Raw genomic sequence first — 24,539 nt, 5'->3', positions numbered from 1 at the left:
TCGTGACTAGCCTGCCTTAGACCCTGGAGTTGAGGACTACTGCTGGGTTAATAGAAGCCTGGAACCAAACTGTTTATTGGAACCCATTGTAAATCTGAAGTCTGGGAGGAACCATGGGCCTGTTTGTCTTTTGCACCAGAGGAAGGAATGTAATCACTTAGACTGTCAGTTCCTACTTCGCTTCTTTCCTAGATTTGCAGCTCTGAATTTGGGCCTAGGAGTTGGGACAGTTCTCACCAATGAGTATCATTAATCTTATCAGAAAGCTATATTTGATTTTAACTTAAATATTTTGTGGCTAAAACCATATACTATGTGTTACAGAGCCATTTCAATACACTAGCAGGCAAAGATCAAAGCATCATGTGTAATTGTGTTGTCTTCATCTTTTGGTGGTAGATAGGTGTTCTTATAAATTCTTGCTTTGTCTAGTTACACCATGGCCTTCAATGGCAATTATTTTTCACATGTTATAATAATGTCACAATACAGTAGCATGTGTGTGTGGTAATTGGTGGGAATTACTTAATTGGTGCACTGTATGTTGTGGAGCCTGATTCAGCACAGATCGCAAGGCTGCGTTCACATGCACCCACTCGCTGCGAAAATATGCTAATGCATGCAACGGCAGCACTATACCAAGACGCCCATCACTGTATAAAGCCGCCCACTTCCCATGACATGCATCCGCAAGTCAGCAAGAACATTGGTAACATCGAGTAACCATTCACACAGTTGTGGTTGACCTGACCCTACCTCACAAGCTGCTAAACTTCTTGTCGACATCTAGACCTCTGGCAGAGTATGAAATCGCAGGGGCTTAATTATACACGCCTCTGTAACGTCATTAAAATGCACAGGCATGCCTGCGTTCCGCCGACCACCCCCCCTCTCCACCCCCAAATGGTCACTTCATGTCAATCACTATGAGATGGGACAGCGTGCTTGCTGCAATCTTTTCTCGACCGCAGTGGCCAGTTGATGCACTCGCACTACGATGAATAAGCATGCGGATATAACAAAAAATTGACCGGCTGCGTGTGAACGCAGCCTTGCGGTCCAACCTGATTTAGAACCTTGGTGCATGGCCAAGTTTCAGAGCACTGAAAATATGACCTATAACAGGAAAAGATGCAGACACAACTTCCTAAATTTCATCATTGTGTACATAGTGAGATAACATAAAATAGTGTTTACCCCAATAAAGGATCTGCACAGTTTTCTGCAAATGCCAATCCCTGTAGAAACAGGAATTGGGAACAGAAGTTTGGAAAGGGGCAGGGGAGCGTTCAGTGCTGAAGAGCAGTTCATATGTCTTCTTTTGTGCCAAGAAAGCCCCCATCTATTTACAAAGTTGCTTTGTCAAAAGCAGGGATCAACAATTACAGAAAATAGACGGTACAATACCATGAAGCAAACAAAGTGAGGTTAGAGTGCTTTTATGACCAGATTTTCTTCTTTACACTTTACCTCCAATGGCCTGTATATTTTGGACATATTTCTTGGCACTTTCTTTTTCAATAGAAGATGCATAAACGAGCTCATCCTTCCAGCAACGAATGTTGTGGTTGAAGTCAACAATACCAAACTGGTCATCAGGCCTAAGGTCTTCCAAAATAGCTTTCATAGCTTCAACAGTCTGTAAGACAAAGTAGGCATATGGAGACTTGCATTTTATATCCATCATATAAACATTAACAACTACGCTGCTGTGCTGTCTGACTTAAACATTACTCAACATTTTTCATATAGAGGGATTTAAAAGCAAGTGGCAGGTAGCCTGGGATCTTCTACACTGTGCTCTGGTTTTACTTCTGACGATAGGGTTACTCAGAAGTTAATTGATTGACCGATGTGCGTCCGAAAGTTGCGTCTTCATGCACAAGTGGCGTATCTGAGACGCGGACTGTGGGCGTCTCAGTAATAATCCCGGCGGCTGCTATATTTGCATATTTTTGCATGTCCCCTACATACTAGGCCAGGCCCTGTGTCCGGTTGAGAAACCTCTTTCAACAGCAGCTTCATCTTCAGAAACACAGCACACAGCCCATGTAGCAGTCTCTCATTTCCATCTTGCAAGTGTTAGTGGTAAACCTGAACTGGGACTTCTGATACATGGAAATAGTTATGATCTTGACTCCCCTTCCACACCTCTTCTGCCCTTTCCTTTTCTAAAAAAGCACATCTTCTCTCTGTTATGGACTTCTGCATTTATCTCTGCTATCTCAGCAATGCTACAAACCCCTCATGCTTATGCTCAGTCATGTATATATCCTGTGTTTGATCCCAGTATCCACCCTTCACCCTTCCAACTTTAAATGCCTGCCAAAGACCCGATGGCTCATGGCTCAACAGCATCTGAATTAAACACCCATATAGGTCTTCTTTTGTTTAGTATTTTATGTTTATTTACCCCCTCCAACTTTTCTGATACTCGCCGACCTTTGAGCGCCGCCCCCAGGGGGTGTGCTGCAGCAGAAGTTAGCAGTGCTTGGGGAGTGATGACTAGATCACATCATCGTAGCCCCGCCCAGGGCCGTAGCTAGGGTAGTGTGGCACCACAGGTCAAGGGGCGCTGTTTGGGCCTGTCAAATTTCTGTTTATTATCATTCTTGCTTGTAGCTTCCTCTTATTTCATCCCCGGCATCTCCTGGCCTCTCCTTTCTCTTCCCTGGCCCTTCCCCATGAAGTCATGGCCCTTTTTTGGGTGCATTATGTCTCTTCAAAAATTAGGGGGGCGCCAATGCTCTTTCTGGCACAGTGCACCAAAAAGTCTAGTTACGGCTCTGGCCCCGCCCCAACTATACAATGCTGTGATTACTGACATTGTGAAATGGGAGGCGAAGTCAGAATGATATGATTCAAAATGAAACACATCATTGGCCACCTGTACCATGCACTCCACATGGAAAGTGGGCTCCGGCAGACTTTTCAAACTCCGAGCCACCTTGGCGGCCGAGGATTTCTGTGAGCGTTGGTTGATGTATATTATTTCATGTCAATCCCTCACTGTTGCAAGCTTTAGCTCTCTTCAGCCGCATACCTCCTAACAATTATATATGCAAAATATATATATAGGGAGGAAAAAGTCCAAGCCAGTGTTCTAAATTGTTGTGTCTACCAGTGGGAACTGACACCAAGGGGTAATTTTATTAAAGGTCGATTTTAATATCAATCTAAATCGATGCTGTGTTTCAGGGGCACATTTACTAACATTTAAAAATGGATATAAAAAAAAATCATCTGTTAGCAAATGTACGATTTAGTCACTGAAACACAACATCAATTTAGATCATTTTAAAATTGATTAAAATCAACCTTTAGTAAATTTACCCCCAACTCTTACCCCAGGGTTCCTGTTTGTTTCCAATATCAGGACAGACCTAACCACCTGGACTCTGTTATTACATAGCCTGGACTCTGCTATTATAGAGATAGGCAACCTGTGGCTTATTCCTGATACAATTTTATGTACCAGGATGTTTTAATGAAATTCATCCCCACCAGCCGGAGGCAAGATCCTCCAGTGTCTCCCCCCCCCCATATCTTACCGGTTCTCAAAAGCAGCATGAGTGCAGGAGAGGGCATGGCCCAGACTACAAATATGCAGAACCGAGAACCAGCACCCTAGGCTGTGGCCCCAGTATTCTGTATGGGTGCCCACTTTGTAACCCCCCCCATCAGATGCCTGTTTCCAGCTGGCTCTATTGCCTGAACAAACCACACTTATAGCTTGCCACATACTCACTCCTGTCTTTATATCACTGGATTCACTATACTAATTTGACACTATCAAAATGTATAAAAGTGAAACACAAATTTAAATATATATATTTATATACACACGCACCTATATAACATATGCCACATAATGTTTGTGTACATTCACTTTTATGTGCAGCTGGCTCTATTGCCTGAACAAACCACACTTATAGCTTGCCACATACTCACTCCTGTCTTTATATCACTGGATTCACTATACTAATTTGACACTATCAAAATGTATAAAAGTGAAACACAAATTTAAATATATATATTTATATACACACGCACCTATATAACATATGCCACATAATGTTTGTGTACATTCACTTTTATGTGCAGCTGGCTCTATTGCCTGAACAAACCACACTTATAGCTTGCCACATACTCACTCCTGTCTTTATATCACTGGATTCACTATACTAATTTGACACTATCAAAATGTATAAAAGTGAAACACAAATATAAATATATATATTTATTTATATACACACGCACGCACCCATATAACATATGCCACATAATGTTTGTGTACATTCACTTTTATGTGCAGCATTGCAAAATTCTAATTATATTTTATATAAATTTAGATTTTATTTTTTATTTATTCAATTTCAATTGTTTTTATCAATACATTGTTACAATGTTAGGGTCAAGTAATCATCAGGTGTAGGCTAACAAGAGAGTCAGATTGACTATGTACCTATTATGCACTAATATTCTTGCACGTATTTAGTGCTTACGTACCACTAGTGTATTAGCTTAGGGTTCACAATACTGAATATTACTTGGTTTTCTATATGGACTACACATACAGAAAATACTGATGATGTTTTTGTAGGTGTCTTGTAAAACACCCTTTAGAAATAGGACAATCTTAGTGCTTCAATGACAACAACCGATGTTCTACCTTAACTACAACTATAATATTCTACATAAAAAGGTACATACACAGCAAAGACAAATGCATAGAGTGTGATACAGTATATTTAACATTGGATTGGGTTAACCACAAGGGGATGAAAATGAAGACTACTGACACAGGTACAACATTAAAAAAAAGAAAGAGCATTAAGAAAAAGAAATAAAAATGTGTTAATGACTAGAGCTAAATGTTCAGCTGCTTGTACTAAAAGCTACATTTGTTAAATACTTTTACATGTGTACTGTTCAAATGTGTACATTGTAAACTCACCTGTTTCATTTTAATACCCCACATGGAACCACTGACATCAATAACAAATAAAATATTCTTTGGAAGTGGAGGCTGATTTTCTGGAGCAAAGAAATGGAGGAAGTATCCATTGAACACCTGAAGAATAAGAAATCTGTGAGGAGCAACATTGTGTCATACTATCACTGTACTACAATAATTGTTTGCAAAGCTAAAATATACCATATATATATATATATATATATATACACACATATATATGTATATATATATATATATATATACACATACATTTTTCCTCCTTGCATTAAGACGCTGATTGCCACCATTCTATTTGCTAATATATATATATATATATATATATATATATATATACACATATGTAGATTTTCCCAGGCCCATGTTTCATCCCACTGCTCCCTGTCACTCGTGTTCCTTATCTGCAGTTTGTATTCTCCATTACCTCCCTTATCAGCTCCAACTGCACTTTCTCTATGCAATTTCTCATTTAGCATGGGGAAAAAAGTATGCTACCTAGTAAGTACCGGATCATCAATAAGGCTTAAGTTTGGGAACTTCACACATAATGTAATGGTAATTTACAAAAAGATAATAACTTTTGTGTATACAGCAGGACACACATTTGTTTACTTAAGAATAAACACATAGAAAATAAATTAGAATAAAATGAAATATTTCAGCACAGCAAATTTATTTTTTAATGATATTTCTATATGTAATCGCCAATGTGTCAGGGATTGATGCAAATGAGTACATATTCTTAATATAATACTGTGTATTTTTATTGGAGGTATGCAAATAAACAATAATCAGTAATACAATATGGCTCATCTATCTAATCTGAGTAAATTATCTGGATTAAAGGATAGCAATGTCTATACCCTGTGTACTGTGTGTACTCTAAAAGTTTCTTTTACAAATAGTTGAAATTGCGGCGTAATCTAAGAAACCTCAATATGGATGAACTCTTGAGTCCATCTCTCTCTTTAGCCGACTTACCTGTAGCTGACTGGACTTATCTCTGTTAACATCATATTTCACACTAAGTCTTCCGTCCACTGCTGTTGTAAGGCAGGTAGGGCACGTTTTCTGTTGATCCACAGTAGGCCTGAACGATATATGAGCCTAGGGGAAAGGTTAAAAGCTAAAATACACAACCAAAATTTACACACAATTTTGAAAAACTCAGTTTCATGTGTAAATATAATTAAACAGATTGCCAGACCTATTAACTAGCTTATAGTACATAACACCTCTGTTGCGAAATAAAAAAATGTCTCATAGTTGGAATCAGTTATCACCCTCTCACCAGCCAGAAGCTTGTGATTCGTATATATGAAATATTCCCAGAATGGACTATATTACTTCCTTCCAAAATCATACTGTATATAATTTTCACAATATATGGGAACCATGGTACTCCCACAATAAAGCGCCACTGGCTGGCAATCACTGACTTGTTTCACGCAACTTGCAAGAACTCCCATCTGCCGGTCAGATCTGTTCGCTGAATCCCACTCTCCCTCATTTTGCCTGTCCCTCCCACACTTTGTAAGTCTCATTTGCTAGCCTAATTTCAGACCTCCCTGCACAATCCCTTCAGTGAACTGCCTTCCCTCAACTTCTTAGCAATACCCATCCAGTTTCCCATCTGCCCAAAATCCAATCTTTTTTATGATTTCATTGTCATTTTCATTGTGCAAATACTGTTACTCTCTGTTCATGCTATAGATTTGGATTATTACTGTTTCCGTTTGCTATTACTTTATTTTATGTCCATTCAAAATAGAAAAATTTAAAAAAAGAAAATCAAAATCACTGGAATTTTGAATTACTTAAATGAGTTCAAGTTTTCCCTAAATGAGAAAGGAGATGCCATTTGTTGATGCTTTATTGTTTGATCATCTGATGTTCTTTCTAAACCTACCATGTATTAATTTATTAATATATGTGATGATGTCCCCTCATTATCAAGTATTATCATTGTCCATTCAAATATATAAATAACGAGCTGTTGTAGCATCAATTTAGTAGTATAATTATTTTGGTCATAAAATTTGCAACTGAAAGATAGCTCCCTCCAAGGCAATGGCAGGTATTCACTATGGCTCAAGCCACCATCACTGTCCCCTGCATCAGTGTAACAGCCTTGGAGTCTAGTGACAGGTCCTGGAATTTCTGTTTGGTCTTTGGGACTGCAGTTTGTGCACTGAAGATATTTAGGCTGGGTACACATCAGAACAAAGTACAAAAGATGCAATGGTTGTTCCAATTTCCCTTCATCCCAGAACACACGATATAGACAGTGACGTCTGGTTAGGTCAATGGCTGGGAAGGCACACATGGAGATGGGTCTGAGTGCTGGGAGCCTGTCTCACCCCCTACTCACTGTAACTCTCCCCTCACTACACTAAGATTCAGTGTCCATTGATTCATGCATTACTGTGTCTTCACTTACCATGCATTACTGTGTCTTCACTTACCACTGCTGACTGAGCACTTCCTGGTCACTTGACACATACAAGGTGTCCAACAGTGATTAAGGCACATCCCCCATACTCAGAGGCATGCCTCTATTAGCTCTCTTTCTGTGCAGCTTTCTGCCCGTGGTGTGGCCCTGCCCCCAGCTCTGCAAGCAGTGTCTGACTATACAGAAGCGAGGATGAGCTGTTGCTGCCTCATCTCTCATCTCCCTGCAGTCCCAGGGAGCTCCACAAAGCTAGTGAGTGTTAACTATAAAAATTATTACAATAATCAAAGAAGATGTTTATAAGTTATACATTTCTTTGTATTATTCTAATCATTTTTATATAAAATATCAGGAGTATGACAGGGGAGGCTCTGCACTCACTGCATGTTCCTGGATATAGAGTGTACACACTATGCAATCTTCCGAACGATGGTACGATATATCATGTTGGAGAATTGTATCCAATTAATGTTTTCTCCTGTATACACTATACAATCATCGTGTAGATCACAGGTTCTCAAACTCAGTACTCAGGACCCCAAACAGTTCAGGTGATATCTTCAGAGGAAAGATTGGACTAATATATCTTGTGGTCTTCCGGTTGAGCATACACACTGCACCACATTGTTCATGACATCTTCCCATCTGACGTGCAGCACACCACATGTGAAGATGAACGCACGAATAGGCAATGTGAAAGATAGGTTGTTCCAATTTGCCTCAAAAAAACATATCATCCAATATATTGCTTAATAAGTACCCAGCCTTAGCCTTTAATGAAGTATAATACACATAAGACAACCTGTGTGTGTCTGGACAGTGTTTTTTTTTAAAATAAATAATAAAGCTGCATTTACCATCTAATAAACAATTAAACATAGATGCAAACATAAACGTATTAATTAAGTTCCATTGAATACAAAAAATCATTTGTCTTTCCCTTTAAAAAAAAAAATCAAAAGGGAATCTGCTCTCCTGTGACTAACCAGTAGCAAATATCACAAACAGACTGCAGCAGCCACACTAATAATTTATATCAGTGGGAGGGGCCAAGCACTCAGACAGCTGCCAATTGTCATCATCATTAACATCATTAGTTCCTATTTCGCACTAGGGTTTGAGCACATACTGTACAACATATACATCACCTGACAGGCACATATTTTTGTTTGTTGTGCTCTGTATGAGCTGTATTTGTATGAACACACCCTTATTATACTGGTCCTATGCTGAACCTCCCCTAACTAGCTAATTCCACCTATAAGTGGAATATATGTTCAAATCTATATACGGATAGAAGAATTTACTGTGTGTATGTGCCTAACAAAAAGAAAAGGACAATATTACAGAAAAGACATGTACGTCCAACTTTGCTCCACAGTGTTCACATTGGGTGAAATGTGTGCAGTCAGCCAAAATATATGAGAACTCATCTAATAACAATACATTCACTCATTACCTTCTTATCTCCCTTGTCAATAGTGATGAGATTAGTGAATTGTTCTGCAACTGGTTTTACCACATTGATGGAACTGATGCCTTCTGGTTCTAAGATGTAGATATCCACCTGAAACCACAATATTAACATCAAAATAAATACAACATCTTAATAATGTGTAATAAAATCATAGGCAAATTAGTGTCATTATATGCTCTCTAGCTCTTACCTCAAAATGTTTGGCCAGTCTGCCCGGCTGAAGATACAGAATATGCTCGTAGGCACCTAATCTCCTCTGAAGTGCTTCTTGGTAATGAATTTCAAACTGCACCTTGGTTCCTGCCGGCACATTCAATTCAGCCTTGAAGTTTTCCATATCTAGGGAATTTGTTCTGTGCAATGATAAATGTGAAATTGTAAATGTTTCACACTATTTGGGCCTGATTCAGCAAGGAATGCACGGATGCAGACGCACGCACCCGTCTGCTGCGAGAATATGCTAATCAATTCATACGCACAGAGACCGCAGCACAAGCTGCAGACGCCAAGCCCCATACTAAGTCACAGATCTCTCCTTTAATCACAGCCTGATCAGCTTGTAAGATAGCGTAAACATCGGCAACATCGAGAACCATCGGACCCATTAGCATAATAGTGGTTTTTGCCTGCTTCCTGTGTACAGCTTACCGTATGGCTGCGTATGCCGCCGCACTGCCTTAATTATGTATGCCCCTATAACGGCGTTATAACACCTGCGTTCACCTGACTGCCCCCCATCACCACCCACAAATGGCACTTCCTGTCAATCAATATCGGAGCGGTCTATGTACACACTGCGTGTAGTCTGCGAACCCTAACCCGATCGCACTGGCTAGTTTGCGCACGTGCATTGCGATGCATATGCATGCACAGTGCAAAAACATCGACCAAGTGTGTGCGCTCTCTTCTGTGCGTTTCTTGCTGAATCAGGCCCTTAGTATTTAAATCAGTGTTAACTAAAAGACATACAGCTGAATGTTTTCATTTATCTTTTTTTCAACTCTTTCAATGCATTGTACATAACTTGCTAATATTACTAGCAAATGATTACTTATAAGAGAAATATAAAATGTATAGTATGTAATATATAACTATAGCGGATCTCTAATTCCCTTGACACAAAATCAAAGGACATATTTATGGAAAGCATAAACTCATGAAACTTGGGTTACACACTCAATGCATTGTTTTCTGGCTGTGTATGGCTGACGCAGTAATCCTCTGCTTGTGGGGTTATCACTGTTTTACACTGTGAGTGTATGAATTAAATAATTGTGTTTCTATGGTTTATAAATATGAACATAATCTCTGTTGCATTATTAAGTATTGCTTAAACAAGAGCAGTTAACCTGTACAACACAAGAAACAATTAGACATATACAGGGGCAGATTAGGCCAGAGGGATAACGGGACAGTTGCTGCTGGGCTGGCCAACGACCACACCAGGCGCTCCCCTCAGTAGAGAAATACATGTTCAGATTTCGGAACTATTTATCTCTAATAGATTTAATTCTACAGCATGTATCCTCTACCTTTTTATTTTCATATGCCTATGCCTCTTTTCCTTGCCTCTGGGAAAATGTAGTGCATAGCCTTTTACCTGCACTGCCATTTTTATCTGTACTGTAACATCTCATTGCCATCATCATTGCTTTTACTATTTCTCCTCCCTTCATCCACATCATGTCCCCCCACTTTTAAATTCCATGCCACCCACTGCACACATACACCAGCTTTTTTCTACCTCCTGCTGTGGCATCTTCTACTTTCCCCTAGTCTTCTCTCATTCTCTCACCCCAGTCACCACCCTTTTCTTACACCCCCTCCTCCTCCCTTCAAACTCACATGTCTTTACTTTCACAGTGCTGCTCCTCTCACACTAAGCCCCTCCCCCTCTCTTCTCTCCTCAGCACCTCTCTCCACCTCCTCCCACCTAGCACTAGACCCCCTTCTAGAACTTCACTGGCAGATTCCCATCCTTGGTCAGATTCTGGTCTTTTCAGACACTCTCCCCATTAGCATAAAGTCTCAGACACAATTGCAGCAATAGATGTAAGGAAGGCCACAACTGCGTCCTACTCAGAATCAGCCTCTATGAGGAGGGAGTATCCCGCCCCCTTAACAGACCCCACCCTTTCAACAGAACCCACCCCATTATGGCTGGTTTTTAATCCCAAACTGCCCCTGGACATATATAACATCTTATTTGACATTTAACAACACAAGAAAATACACTGCCACCATATTTAATAAGTGAATTATAGTGTATTAATATTGCCATACTAACCTCAGTAATGCTGCTGATTTGCCTCTTGCTCTGGACTTTGAGTACAAGCTCCTGGCCTCTGACTTTTCTCTGATTGAACCACTAAAGGTGATTCCATTGACATTCCTTGTACACAAAATAGATTCATTAAAATCAGTTTGAATTTTATTATAAAAAAATATTATAGAGCTTCACTTATCATATTTTCATAAATTGTAAATGAAAATGTAAATCTATATAATATAGACGGGATGCGGTTAATTTACTGCCGACCGGAATGGCGGTCGTCAGAATCATGGCAGAAGGCCGACCCGGGACAAAAGATAGGCGTTGAAATGCCGATGCCTATCTTTAGCCCCAATCCGAAATCCTGATGCCCGGCAACCCGAACAAAGTAGTAAGGGGACAGTTTAGGTTGTAGCTGCGGGGGGGAGGTAGGTATAGGCACCCGTGGGGGGATTTAGGTTTGGGCACCCTCACAGGGAGAGTTAGGGTTAGGCTAGGGGAAGGGGGCTTATGGTAAGGCACCCCTTGGGGGAGGTTAGGGTTAGACACTCCCCCGTGGAGGGTTAGGTTTAGAGTGCGGGGAGGGGGGTTAGGGTTAGGCACCACCAGGGGGAGGGTTAGGATTAGGCACCCCCCAGGCAGGTTAGGGTTAGACACCCCTAAGGGAGGATTAGGGTTAGAGAGGGGAGAGGGGATGGTTAGCCGTGTACGTGCCCCTGTTGGGATGTCCTCCTGTCAGGCTTCCGGTTTCGGTATGAGAACCGGTGGCTATTCAGCCATCGGTATTTCATACCAATTTCATATACACAGTTCATTGAAAATACACACGCACACTATCCTTGCACACACACCAGACAGTACAGGACTCCAGACTGTGACCAGCCACTGAATAGAAGAGCTGGAGGGACACAGGTGGGGAGGGCTGCTGGAGGGACACAGGTGAAATTAGCTGCTGGAGGGACACAGGTAGGAAGAGCTGGAAAGACACGGGGGGGTTGCATTGAAGAGACAGAGGGGGTGAGTGGTGTGGGAGAGACACTGGGCGGATAACGCTGAGACGGAGGAGGATGGTGCTGAAGAGATGCAGGGGGATGGTGTTGGAGAGATGCATGGGGATGATGCTAGTGAGACAGGGAAGAAGCTGGAGAGACGCTGATGGATGGCACTGGAAAGGAGTAGGGGAGTTGGAGCTGGAGAGATGCAGTGGAGATGGCACTGAAGAGACGCAGGGAAGATAACGCTGGAGACATGCAGAAATTATGGCGCTGGAGAGATATTGGAGGATGATTTATTTCCAGGTTGTTTAATCATTGAAGTTCACATTTTTCTCTGCCCCAACACTTTATTTACTATGTATTAACCTCTGTTGTATGAAGATAACACATTATTCCTATGCAAACAGGTGGCTTATGTATCACATCTCTTATATGCATAGTGAATATTTCTTCAGAGGTACCCTGTTGCAGAGAAACCACTATATAGATAAGAAAAGACTAAAGCACAGCAGGTACATAGGGGTTGCAAGAAAAACATGGGGCACCCAACTGCCTAAGGCTTGGAGACCCAAAGAAAAAACTCAGAGGGTGGCTGAAATATAATTAAGAGTGACACTGAAGGCATAGAACAGGTTTTTTTTCAAGCTACCTAACATTGTAGTCTCAGGATTGTAAAAATTATCTAAAATATATTCCGACAATCATAGCCCTTAAAGTGAAAGGCCCCCGGTCATTCACTTTAAAGTTTTCTATACACAAAAGTGTGTGCATGTGGTATTTATCCCAGTCATATTGAGGATTTACCCTGCTCTTGCACTCCCATTTCAATGTTTATGTCAGTACCAATATACAGTATGTATACAGCCAGAAGTTTAAACAACTATTTTCAAGGGGCGACATATTTTTCTTTATTTGCTCTCGGCACCATCAACCCTAATTGCGACTCTGGCAGTGACATGACCCCATCTCAGAACTGGAGGGGGGGAGCAGCAGCAGAGGCAGCAAGAGAGATGAGTTCCATCACCTCTACAGTACTGTAGGTAATGGAGAAGTGTTAAACCTTTTGATTTGTTTGAAGAATACCTGGGATGGAATAGGAAAATACACAAAAAATGCTTTAAATTACATTTATTTCATATAACAGTGTTATTCCATCTTGGGCATTAGATACATGATCAAATCCATCCTATGTGTATGCTTTTGGTATGTAATAAGTTTAACTTATAAATATGAAAGGATCTAACAAAAATTATATAAATATATAGATATTTGTTAAACATCTCTAAAGCTTTAATATATTAATGTGCATCACAGTTAGGCACATTAATAACTCATTAAGTAAATGTATTTTAAGGTGTTTATGTCGTATTATAATTATAATTTTCTGATTCAATATTCTCTCTCTCTCTCTCTCTCTCTCTCTCTCTCTCTCTCTCTCTCTCTCTCTCTCTCTCTTTCTCTCTCTCTCCTATTTATTTAATCATAATCTCCTTCTCTCCCCTATTTGTTTAATCATAATCTCCTTCTCTTTGCTACAATGTTGTATAATGTCAGTGCCATATGCAGATGGTTGGTTTCTTTTTTAACAGTATTCCAAAAATACTTCCAAAATACATACAGAAACATGGTTCCAGCCTGTGTGATTTGTGTAGGGAATACAATACGTAACTACAAGAGCTCATTCTGCTTTTTTTACGTTAACTCACAGTAATGGAACTGCAAATGGGGTTTTATGTGGAAATGCAAAGGACTCTTTAAAAGTAAATACTTGTCCATAGATCTTTATAGTATTGCTTTCATAAATAAGGTAATGTGCAATAAGAACACACAAAGTATTGAAAAGATGAAAAGATAATAAATAAACATGGATAATTCAGATAAGAACTTACATTGTGAAGTTATTGATGACTGCCCCTTTGGGTATCTGGATATCAAATAAGAGGCTCTGTGAATGTGGAGCATTGTTCACCACTTTGCTCTGTATCATGGTATTGACAAAATGTGATGTGATCGTGGATTCCACTTTGTAGCTATATAGAGCGATTGAATCTTGGGAGGGAACCTATTAGGAAGAAGACCAAGTGCATATTATTCTTACGCTCCAACACATCAGGGAAAATTGTAATTTGAATGAATGAATCTGGGATGTTTTCTTCAATTGAATCTTCCACATATTCTTCAGAAAGATGTTGCTGTCCCTGTGTATTATTGTCAGTGTATTGTGTGTAGTGTATTTCTCAGTTTCTCTATTTTCTAGGGACAAGTTTGTTACAGAGTAAGCACATCATAAATTGTAGAACTTACGGCTGGTGTACTGTAAACTTTCATGATGGCCTAAACTTTGCTTGCAGAGAAAGGGTTGTTGTGTACCCCCTAACCATACATCATATGTCATCATGGGAGACATAGACCTCCTGTCAGTAATCCACTGAAGCAAATAGTCAGCCATGTTTAGACGCCTTTCACATGAAATGGTAAGTAACAGGCAGCAGTAATTTGCACTGAGCTGCACAGCAATTGCAAATAGAACAGTACATCTCTCCAGTTTTGTCATATGGGTACTTTGTGAATGATATTAATATCTATTTTATATGAAGCAATCTTATGAGCGGTTTACTGCTCTTTTAATTGGCTCTGAGATAAGAAAAACAAAGCTGATTAAATTAATGTCTCATTACAGGTCAATGTTGTGGCCTGAATGTTGTTGCCTTGACTGTTATAAAATATAGTTTTTACTACAAGCCATGCGCAGGCTTAAGCTGGCCACACACTAGACCAACTTACATCCAACCAGCCAACTTGTTGATTGGTTGGAATGAAAATCTGGTAAGGAATGAAAGCAAATGACAATCAGCAATTTGCTACCAAACGCCGGAAAATGGACAAAAACTGTTGTTTGAACAAATTGTTTAGATCAAACATTTAACAAACTTGTCTGAACGACCATTTTCATCTGTTTTCTGGCATTTAGGAGCAAATTGCTGATCATCAGTTACTCCCATACCTTGCCATATTTTCATTCCAACCAATCAACTAGTTGGCTGGTTGGATGTAAGTTGGTCTAGTGTGTGGCCAGCTTTAGTCTACCTGGGGCACCTAATTCCTCAGTAGTCCTCCTTATTGAGTGATAGGTGACTTTAGCCATGTTTTTTCTTTTATGTGATCAGTGTCACTGACCCTCCAGTCACAGTAGTATTCAGCTAATGGTTATCTAACACTGTCCTTGTGCACTGGGCAGAAACACATACCTCCACATCTCCATCAAATATGACACTTCTCTGAAAAAAACCCAGAAGAAAACACATATTAAATTCAATTTACCATATATCTAAAGAAGAAACACTTTTCTGAATTTATAAAAGAAGAAACAAATATATTATTATAAGTTACAATTACCCTGGTGGGTATATAAGCTCAGCTGCACTGCAATAAAGCTAAATTTATACATTTGGTATTTATTAATTTTTTATTGCTATATTTGCTACCAAATATTTAGTGCTGTGCACTCTATAAATATTTATTATTATTATTATTATTATTATTATTATTATTATTATTATTATTATTATAATATAAATGAGCAGAAATCAAAATCTAAATGGACAAGCTACCTGCAGTAAGTATTTTATGGAGCACTGGGCTCAATTCAGACCCACTTGCTAGATGCGTTTGCTTGCTAGATGCATATGCAAATTCGGCAAGGCAGGTGATCGCACAGCAAGGCATTAGCACGCCCACTATGTCTTGGCGTGCAATCGCTCTGTGTATGCAGACTCCTACCAGCCTGTCTTAAGACGCCCACTTGCTCACGTCATCTCCAGGTAGTGTATGCAACCATCAGTAACATCGAGTACCATCGGATGCATACGCATCACTTGTGGTTAACCATACCCTACCGCAAGCACTGTGAGTGGCTTAGTGTAAAATTAATCGAAGTGACGTGTACTATGACGCTGCGTCTTAATTATGCAGGCCTCTGAAACGGCGTTAAGACGATCAGGCACGCCTGCGTTCGCACCTCCACTCCCCCCGTTTCTAGCGGCCAGCCCCTGTCACCACCCACAAACGGCTTCTCCTGTCACTCATTCAGCCAGGCTGTCTATGTGCAGCGAGTGAACGCTTCCCGATTGCTCGCACTGGTTTGCGCACTGCATACTGGATGTCAGGTGATTCATTATTTCCTTGAGTCTCCCATATCCGTTATTCTAAAAACCGAAATATTCCAAAAAACAGAATATTTCGGTGCATATGTGACGTCACGACGTGACCTGACGTCATGACGTCTCTAGTATCAGCGGCCAATGACTAGCGGCGTGGTCCACACACCAGGCCACCCCCCGGACCCCAGCGGCAGCCACCGGACCCCCCGTGACACCCGCCGGACCCTTCCGCCTTACCTGCCGGACCCTGCCGCCTCAGTCGCCGGACCCCTCACGACACCCGCCGGACACCTGTAGCACCCGCCGGACCACCGCAACACCCACAGCACCCGCGAAACAAACTTTCGGTCCCACCCGCAGCTCACGCCGGGGCCTCCCGTGACACCCGCCTGGCCCCCCCCAGGTATTCCGAAAACCGGAATAATCCAATATCTGAAATGCTCCTGGTCCTGAGCATTTCGGATATGGGAGACTCAACCTGTAATATAATATTGTAGTGACTGCAACCATAATAATGAATAAGTATGGATATAAGTATGGATATTTTTTGAAAGTGACTTAGAGGCTAATATTGGGTAGACATTGTGTGAAAAATTCAGCAATTCCGATAAACGTTCCGATCCGACAACGATTATCGGATTGGTGAGCACCCGTATACACAGAGCAATTTTTAGCTCAATGTGTACTTTCTTCAGATGCTTTGCATGAGATTGGGAGGTCGGAAATGATATAGCATGTGCAGAACACCAGATCCGACCTCCCAACCTGACCATTGTAGGAGCGTTTGAAACCGTTTATCAGCTAATGCTCCTGCATGCACACGATCAAATAATCGAGCGATCATCCAGTTATTGGCTGATCGGCTGGATAAATTGGATAGTGTGTACCCAGCCTAACAACATAAATGTATCTTCCTTTTAATCAGAGATTCTTGTGACACATTCACCCTATTGGCATGACTGACAATTGTTCTTCCCTGATATACTCATTGGGGGTGCATTTACTAAACTGCGGGTTTTTAGAAATTTGATTCTACTTATTATTTATCTAGCATCTTCTAGAAGATAATAGCTAGAATCTGATTGGTTGCTATGGGCAACAACTCTATTTCTAAAAACCCGAACTTTAGTAAATATACTCCTAGTACTCTTGAATACCTTTTCTCATGATTTTATGATCTTTTTGATTTTTTCCATAGCTGAAGTATAGTTAGAATTTTCCTGCCAAGTACTTAGTGAAAAAAAACAACCATTATATCTAAAAAAAAATTTGTTGAGATTTTAAAATTAACCATTATTTATTTACTTGCCCTAAAATTTTCCAATATTAGTTTTATTTATTTATTTTTTCATCTTTTGTTCCAAAAGACTAAACAGTACAAAAGTACATAATGTAACACAGTGTTTGTAGTCATACCCACCATGTGAAGGGCTAATCTAAATAACTATGTCTCAGTTTCGCAATTATCCAGTATATTAGATCAATGGCGTTCAATTATTTTTTTATTGATGTAATTTTTGCAGGGCATAAAGTATGAATGTGTATTTTTTATTGAACCCTACATTTCCAGTAGAATGTATTACAAATGTGCTTTCAGAGGATCTCACATATATATTCTGGACATACATTTTTATACACTTTGTGTCCCAAACTACTGATTTTGTAACTCTGCATTAGATGAACTATACTTTGTGGATACTTTGGAAATATGTTCTCATTAGTGATACATTGGACTGTGTACATTGGACATATAAGTTCAAGATCAGCTACACATAGCATTATTCAAGTTGCTTTAGCTGCATTATTTACGCAGATCAAATACTAGTGCATAACATGTTATTTAAGTTAAAGATTAAAGCTATTTCTCTGAGTTGTATCCATATGGCTTTTGGCTAATGACTACCTACATTATACCTGAAATCAGTTCTATATGAAAGTAAGAGAACTATGTGGAGCCGGATCGTGATATCTGGGATAGATTGATATAATATGTTATGTACCTGTCTGGGACAATGGTATTGTACTCATAAATCTGTCTCTAACACAAAATACATTGAAATTCTTTCATTTATACTGTTTTTGTTTTATTACTGGAAAATGTAAGCAAATAAAAACGTGATATTATAGTTTGTCCTCATATAGATTTATCACTGACTATATTGTGTATTCTACTTAATAATTTGCATTAATTCAGATATATGACTGAAGACTAGAGCACAGACACCTGTGAATAAGTTTTAAATACTCAAAATTAATTATTTGCACAGCAAAACTTGCATTCTAGTCAGCCATAAGCAAGGATTGATATGAATCAAAACTGAAAAGATAATAAATGAAGAGGGATTTTTTACCCTTAGCTACATATAAAAATGTAATTATATATATATATATATATATATTTAAATGTGTAAGTTTTAAATTAAATTGGGAGCTTTTAATACAACTTGCAAATGGTGGGCAGCTACATCAACAGAGGTATTAATCCTAGCCATTCCTACACCTTTCTAGATGGCACAAAGCATGAAATATTCTAGGAAAATGGTTTAATTACATATTCGGTAGTATGTCTGTGTAAGCAGTTTAGAGTACCTGGTGAGCATCAAGACTAAGTGGGCCTCTATTACATGTTAGGTACAGTAACAGTATAGAAAACTGAGCATTACTTAAATAAATTAATGTTGTAGATTATGCTGTGATATATATATATATATATATATATATATATATATATATATACATATATAACACAATACTTGGTAGTTGATGGTAGTATATTGGCCAGACTTCCTACACTACCATCAACCATCATGTAGCTGTTGTCCCTAAAAATGCAGGACTCTTCTGCTTTTATATATGGCCACACTACTCTCTTTTACTTTTTTTTTAAAACAACCCAGATTTCCCCCAGTCATGTGCAAGACACGTTTTACCCAGTTGTGGTCTGCTGTGATTCTATATGTATCAGATGTGGTAGAACAGTGTATATCCCTTCCTGGTAGCCAACATAAAAGCAATCCTGTCCTTTTGTATATATCCCAAAAAATTATTTCTTAAACAAACTCTGAAACCTATCATCTTTTGAATACATTTGTCTCAAACACCACACACTCACACTAAAGTATGATTCAATATTATATGGATTATTATTTGCCTCCTGTAACATAACTAAAAAAAGTTGTCATGAGAGAGAATGGGAGAAAAATCTGGAACCCCCTCCTCCACATGAGGCAGGATGCAAGGAAATGGGGGGCATAGATAGGAGCTCCATTTCCACACTTATCAAGAAACAAGATACAAAACAGAAAGTGTGGATGTGATAGTATTTCTTCATTATTTTCTATTTTATTTTGCTACAAACCATCCAGACTCCTTGGGGTATATTTACTAAAGTGCAGGTTTTTAGAATTGGAGATGATGCCCATAGCAACCAATCAGATTCTCCTTAACATTTATCTAGCACCATATAGAAGAAAATAGCTAGAATCTGATTGGTTGGTATGGGCATCATCTCCACTTCTAAAAACCCTCACTTTAGTAAATAATATACTCCTTTGAACCTATCTAGCCCAGAACGTAATGTAGAACTTGCTTATATTGCCTCACCTATAAAGGTCCTGTCATATATCCCTAACCCAAACCACCCTCCTCCATTTTTAATATTTATGTCCAATTTTATAATATCACATTTTTTATTGTTTGGCATAAAGATGTAGTGCTAAAAGAAAATGTGGATGAACACCTTTTCTTTGTTATTTATTGTTACCTGTTCACGTTTATGCATTAGCAGACAATTTAAATAAATATTTTTTAAAAATTAACAATATTCAAACATTTTTATTTATACCTTTATTCTGTCACCAAAGTTAGATTCAAATTCTGGAAAGAGGTCAACAAGATCCTGAAACAAAAAGAAAGTAATGTTCTGTTACAATATATATGCTAAACAGTTTACAATAAGGTAATACTCTTCCTTTAGTATTTTGTCTAATTTCCTGCATGTAATATGTGCATTTCTCCAGAATCCTTAATTGAAAATCCTGCAGTTTTCCTCAATTACTAGTATTTACGAATAATTTCTATAATTCACATGTGTCCCAAAATGTAATTCAACAAAGATATATATGGGAAGGACGTATCAAAGCTTGGAGAGAGATAAAGTGGAGAGAGATAACATACCAAACAGTCAGCTCCTGTCAATTTACAGGCTGTGCTTGAAAAATGACAATTAGAAGTTGGTTGGTTGGTACTCTATCTCTTTCCATTTTATCTCTCACCAAGCTTTGATAAATCTCCCCTATAATAATTTAAACCATACAGGTGGTGGTTTTTAGGGTATTCACAGCCTGCCATGTCAATGCTAATACATACTATAAAGAGGCAGCCTATTTCACCCTTTTTTTCCAACTAAGTTACATTACTCCTAAGTCACAAAACACAACTAAATATATTTATTTTTCCCAAGAACAATGATTTCTGTAGAAAACCATTTAGTTATCTCAGCACCGGACTGTATCATTTTCTAAATCTGCAGAAGTGATAATCTGTACCATGGAGCTTTGTTTGTATTATTATTATTATTATTATTATCCTTTATTTATATGGCGCCACAAGTGTTCCGCAGCGCCTTACATAGTACATAGAACTATTAAGTGAACAAGAAACAAGTAACTTACAGTACATTACAGTGCAGGACAAGGACACAACTTATATACATTGCTGAAATAGTGATTAAAGCACTCTCAATAAGCTGCCGGGAGTTGGCGGTCCCGTGTTAGGTGCCCTAATGGGGAGTAGAGAGTAGAAGAAAATGTAAAGAGAAGCACATGAGGGAAGAGGTCCCTGCTCATGAGAGCTTACATTCTAAGGTATCCTTAATACATTCAGTAGAGGACGGTTGTACTACTGACTCATTCAAAGATCCATAGTTCTGCAGTGTTTCCCATAAATTAAATTGTTTTAGAGAAAACTAATTGGGTATTTCCATACTTTCATTTACTCTTATAATGTATCAGTGATACAAATTCAGAAAAATGGATACACCTAGCTAACCTTAACTAATGGGACAAAGACCGCTTAATATTGCTCAGTTTAAGCCATACTGCATGAAATATGTTGAGAATAAATATTATTAACACATATGCTCTACTCTGTCTTTCAATGAAGAGGTATATACACAGATATAGTTAAAGGTGGTCATTAAAAACTTGATGAAGTACTTGTAACAGGGCACCTTTTTTGTATAAGGCAGAGAAAATCGTTCCCCCTCTACTTTTTATTTTGGACATTTGTCCCTAAGCCAATCACAGTCCTCCTAGTCCAACAGTGTGAGAACAAAACATGTTGGGAAACATTTTATAAACAGAGAAATATTTGCCCATTTCACTGGCGTATCTACAATGGGTGCAGGGTGTGCACCCATAAGTAATCCTCTATCATATTTTTAATAAACTTTTCAGGGATGCAGTCTTTATTTGTTTAATTAATTCAGATAATTTCATTTAGCAGATGAAAACTGCAGTGCAGAAGGTAGTATTAAGGAGCAGTTGATATTATTATTATTATTATTATTATTATTATTATTATTATAATTATTATTATTATTTAAAACAATTGAATTGTTCTCTTTATCCATGGTGCTCTCTACTTTCATGTATTAATTTATACCAGTAAACATGTACAGAACCTATTCCGGACAATGCACAATACATGATAAAAGACATTTTTCTGGAGAGCTGAGAATTGAACAGTTCTTACTAATCACTCTAAATTATCAATTAATCCATAAATAATTGGCCAATGCCTGTTTAAGATTTTTCTCTTCAGTCTTGTTGTATTTACAATACATTACATGCATTTCATGATATACTAGTATGTTCTGTGTTTAAAAAAAAAATGCGCACAACATGGGGTAAATTCATTAAAGTGAGAGTTTTTAGAAATGAGTTTTAGAAGAGATGTTTCCCATAGCAACCAATCAGATTCTAGCTATTATCTTCTAGAAGGTGCTATTTAAATGTTAAGTAGAATCTGATTGGTTGCTATGGGCAACATCTCTTTTAAAACTCACTTCTAAAAACTCTCACTTTAGTAAATTTACCCCCTAGTGTCTTATTTATATTGTCTAAATACATCCATACCTTAGTTAGATGGTCTTTTTGTAATAAATACATTGCCAATTATGGCAGGTCACAGTTAAGTGGATAAAGTGCCACTTATGTCACTCTGATTTAGCCACTAAGAGTGAGAGTAATGCCCATTGCACTCTATAAAAATATATTCCTTCTAGCAGGTCACTTACATCTAATAGACTAGTTATGTAGAACTTAAGTATAGAGAGATATTTTTGTCTTCCAGATTAACTTGATGGCACTGATGATGACGTTGATACTACTATTATTTTCATTATTATTATTATTATTATTATTATTATTATTATTATTATTAATAATAATAATAATAATAATAATAATTAACAAAACAAGGTGCTTTCAATTAATGAAGCCAGTGTGACATAGAACTGGGTACTTATGTAGGAAAGAGACTGAAGCACATTTGTATAGCATAAACCAGTTGATATGTTATATGTACATTTGTAGAATAGCCTGTATGTAATACTCACAGCAGAATCTGGATATTCCTCTATGAACACATCAAATCCTCTTATTTCAGCAGAGAATAGTAACAGCAGGAGACAAAGGAAATGCATCATTATTCCTGTGTCGTAGCCAGAGGGACACTCTGGCCTCCAGTGACAAAATGTTCTTCAAATGAGGCAAAACTCACCGTGCGTCCGAGTTTATAACTTCTCTTCTTTTCAGAATCTAAAATAATAAACTTTGTTCTGACCCACAGCAAATATTTGCCATGTAGAATAAGTGACAGCTAGGACAGGGACTGAGAGGTTGTACAAACATACAGGTTTCAGTTTATCATCTAGTGATAACCACGTAGCATGCACCAGGATAGACGTAGTCTTTCTATATTTTTTTTTTACTTTGAAGTTGATTTCTGTCTTTAATCTTTTGATAGAGACATCAGTATTTTGAGAAACATCTAGCAGTCCTGGAACACACCTGTAAACATATATTAAACATAGAAGGCTCAGACAACAAAGTACTGATAATATGAATGAATTGAGGAAAACATTTTAATAGTAACTTTATTATATATGGTACTAAGATGTGACCCACCAACTATTGTTAAACTATAACTCCCAGAATCCTGTGTCAGTTAAGGTATTGGAAATTTGAAATATAGCCCCTCAATGCCACTGTAGAGTGGTTATCATGCGACAACATAGCCCCAAAATGCCACCATATGAATCCCCGTGCCACTATCTACAACTAATTTGCAAGCATGTACAACCACACTGCCACCATATAACCTCAGCATACCTCAATGTAGCACCATAGTACATCCTTACAGCATGTGACCGTATAGCCTTATCACGTAATTGCAGCCTAATACCTAAACAGTACTTACAGCCAGTGGCGTAAGTTCATCCCAGACGCCCGGAGGAAAGTTATAATTTGGTGCCTCTCCCCGTCACAGCCGTTGACACTGTAACATAGCAATACGCATGCAGACAGGCTATAGATAGACAAAGGTAATAACTGATGGTCTGACATGGAGCGCTCCACTAGTGTATGGTGGCTTCTTAGGTACTAGGAAGGGGTGCCATGTATTGGGAGGCTGTGACGGTACACTCCGGGTACATAGTTATAGCCCTAAGCGGGGTGAATATATTGTGGGCAATGGAGGAGGTGCCCAATCAGAGCTGGAGCCTGTCAGCAGGCGCCTCCATTGTCTCCCATAGTTCTGCCCCTGCTTACAGCTCGTCATCCAGATCCATGACTACTGAAAAGGCTGCTGTCTGCACAGCTCCGTACACATACAGGATCTTGCTGTTTCAACTTCTCCTGCATCTCGGAGACATTGGACCTGATGCAGAGGTACACGCAATTTGGGGGCAATGCCGATGTTTATGTAATCCTGTGTATGCTCAACGACTGTAAAACAATACGTTCCATGGACATGTTATGGAAGTGTCACAGACGTGTCAGTGAAAGCAGCTGCATTCTCTGACACAAAGCCACAGCCACAAAGGCCATGTTCAGATGGAGAAATTGCACCTGCCATAGAGCTGATACAAGTGTCAATAGCACTGGTAGTGTTACAGTGCGCAGGGACTCTCAAAGTCGGCGTTTC

The 24,539-nt window shown here is 38.8% G+C and overlaps 1 protein-coding gene across 1 annotated transcript in view; it reads right to left on the bottom strand.

The window, feature by feature from the left end:
- The window catches only part of ITIH2 (inter-alpha-trypsin inhibitor heavy chain 2), a 46,417-nt gene extending 23,377 nt beyond the window's left edge, over positions 1–23,040 (bottom strand). The window contains exons 1-10 of the mRNA XM_088468850.1: positions 22,951–23,040; positions 20,176–20,229; positions 15,420–15,449; positions 14,061–14,233; positions 11,192–11,296; positions 9,095–9,257; positions 8,887–8,994; positions 5,957–6,082; positions 4,958–5,074; positions 1,471–1,639 (exon numbers count right to left, since the gene is read on the bottom strand). Of these exons, the coding sequence (XP_088324976.1) occupies positions 1,471–1,639; positions 4,958–5,074; positions 5,957–6,082; positions 8,887–8,994; positions 9,095–9,257; positions 11,192–11,296; positions 14,061–14,233; positions 15,420–15,449; positions 20,176–20,229; positions 22,951–23,040 (1,135 nt within the window). The remainder of the gene's footprint in view (positions 1–1,470; positions 1,640–4,957; positions 5,075–5,956; positions 6,083–8,886; positions 8,995–9,094; positions 9,258–11,191; positions 11,297–14,060; positions 14,234–15,419; positions 15,450–20,175; positions 20,230–22,950) is intronic.
- Positions 23,041–24,539: the final 1,499 nt, after the last annotated feature.

This window comes from Taudactylus pleione, unplaced genomic scaffold (assembly GCF_031769625.1).
Source record: "Taudactylus pleione unplaced genomic scaffold, aTauple2 ptg000086l, whole genome shotgun sequence".
NCBI classification, from domain to species: Eukaryota; Metazoa; Chordata; class Amphibia; order Anura; family Myobatrachidae; genus Taudactylus; species Taudactylus pleione.
Note: the sequence above shows the minus strand (reverse complement) of the source record. Positions and strands in the feature narration are given on the sequence as shown.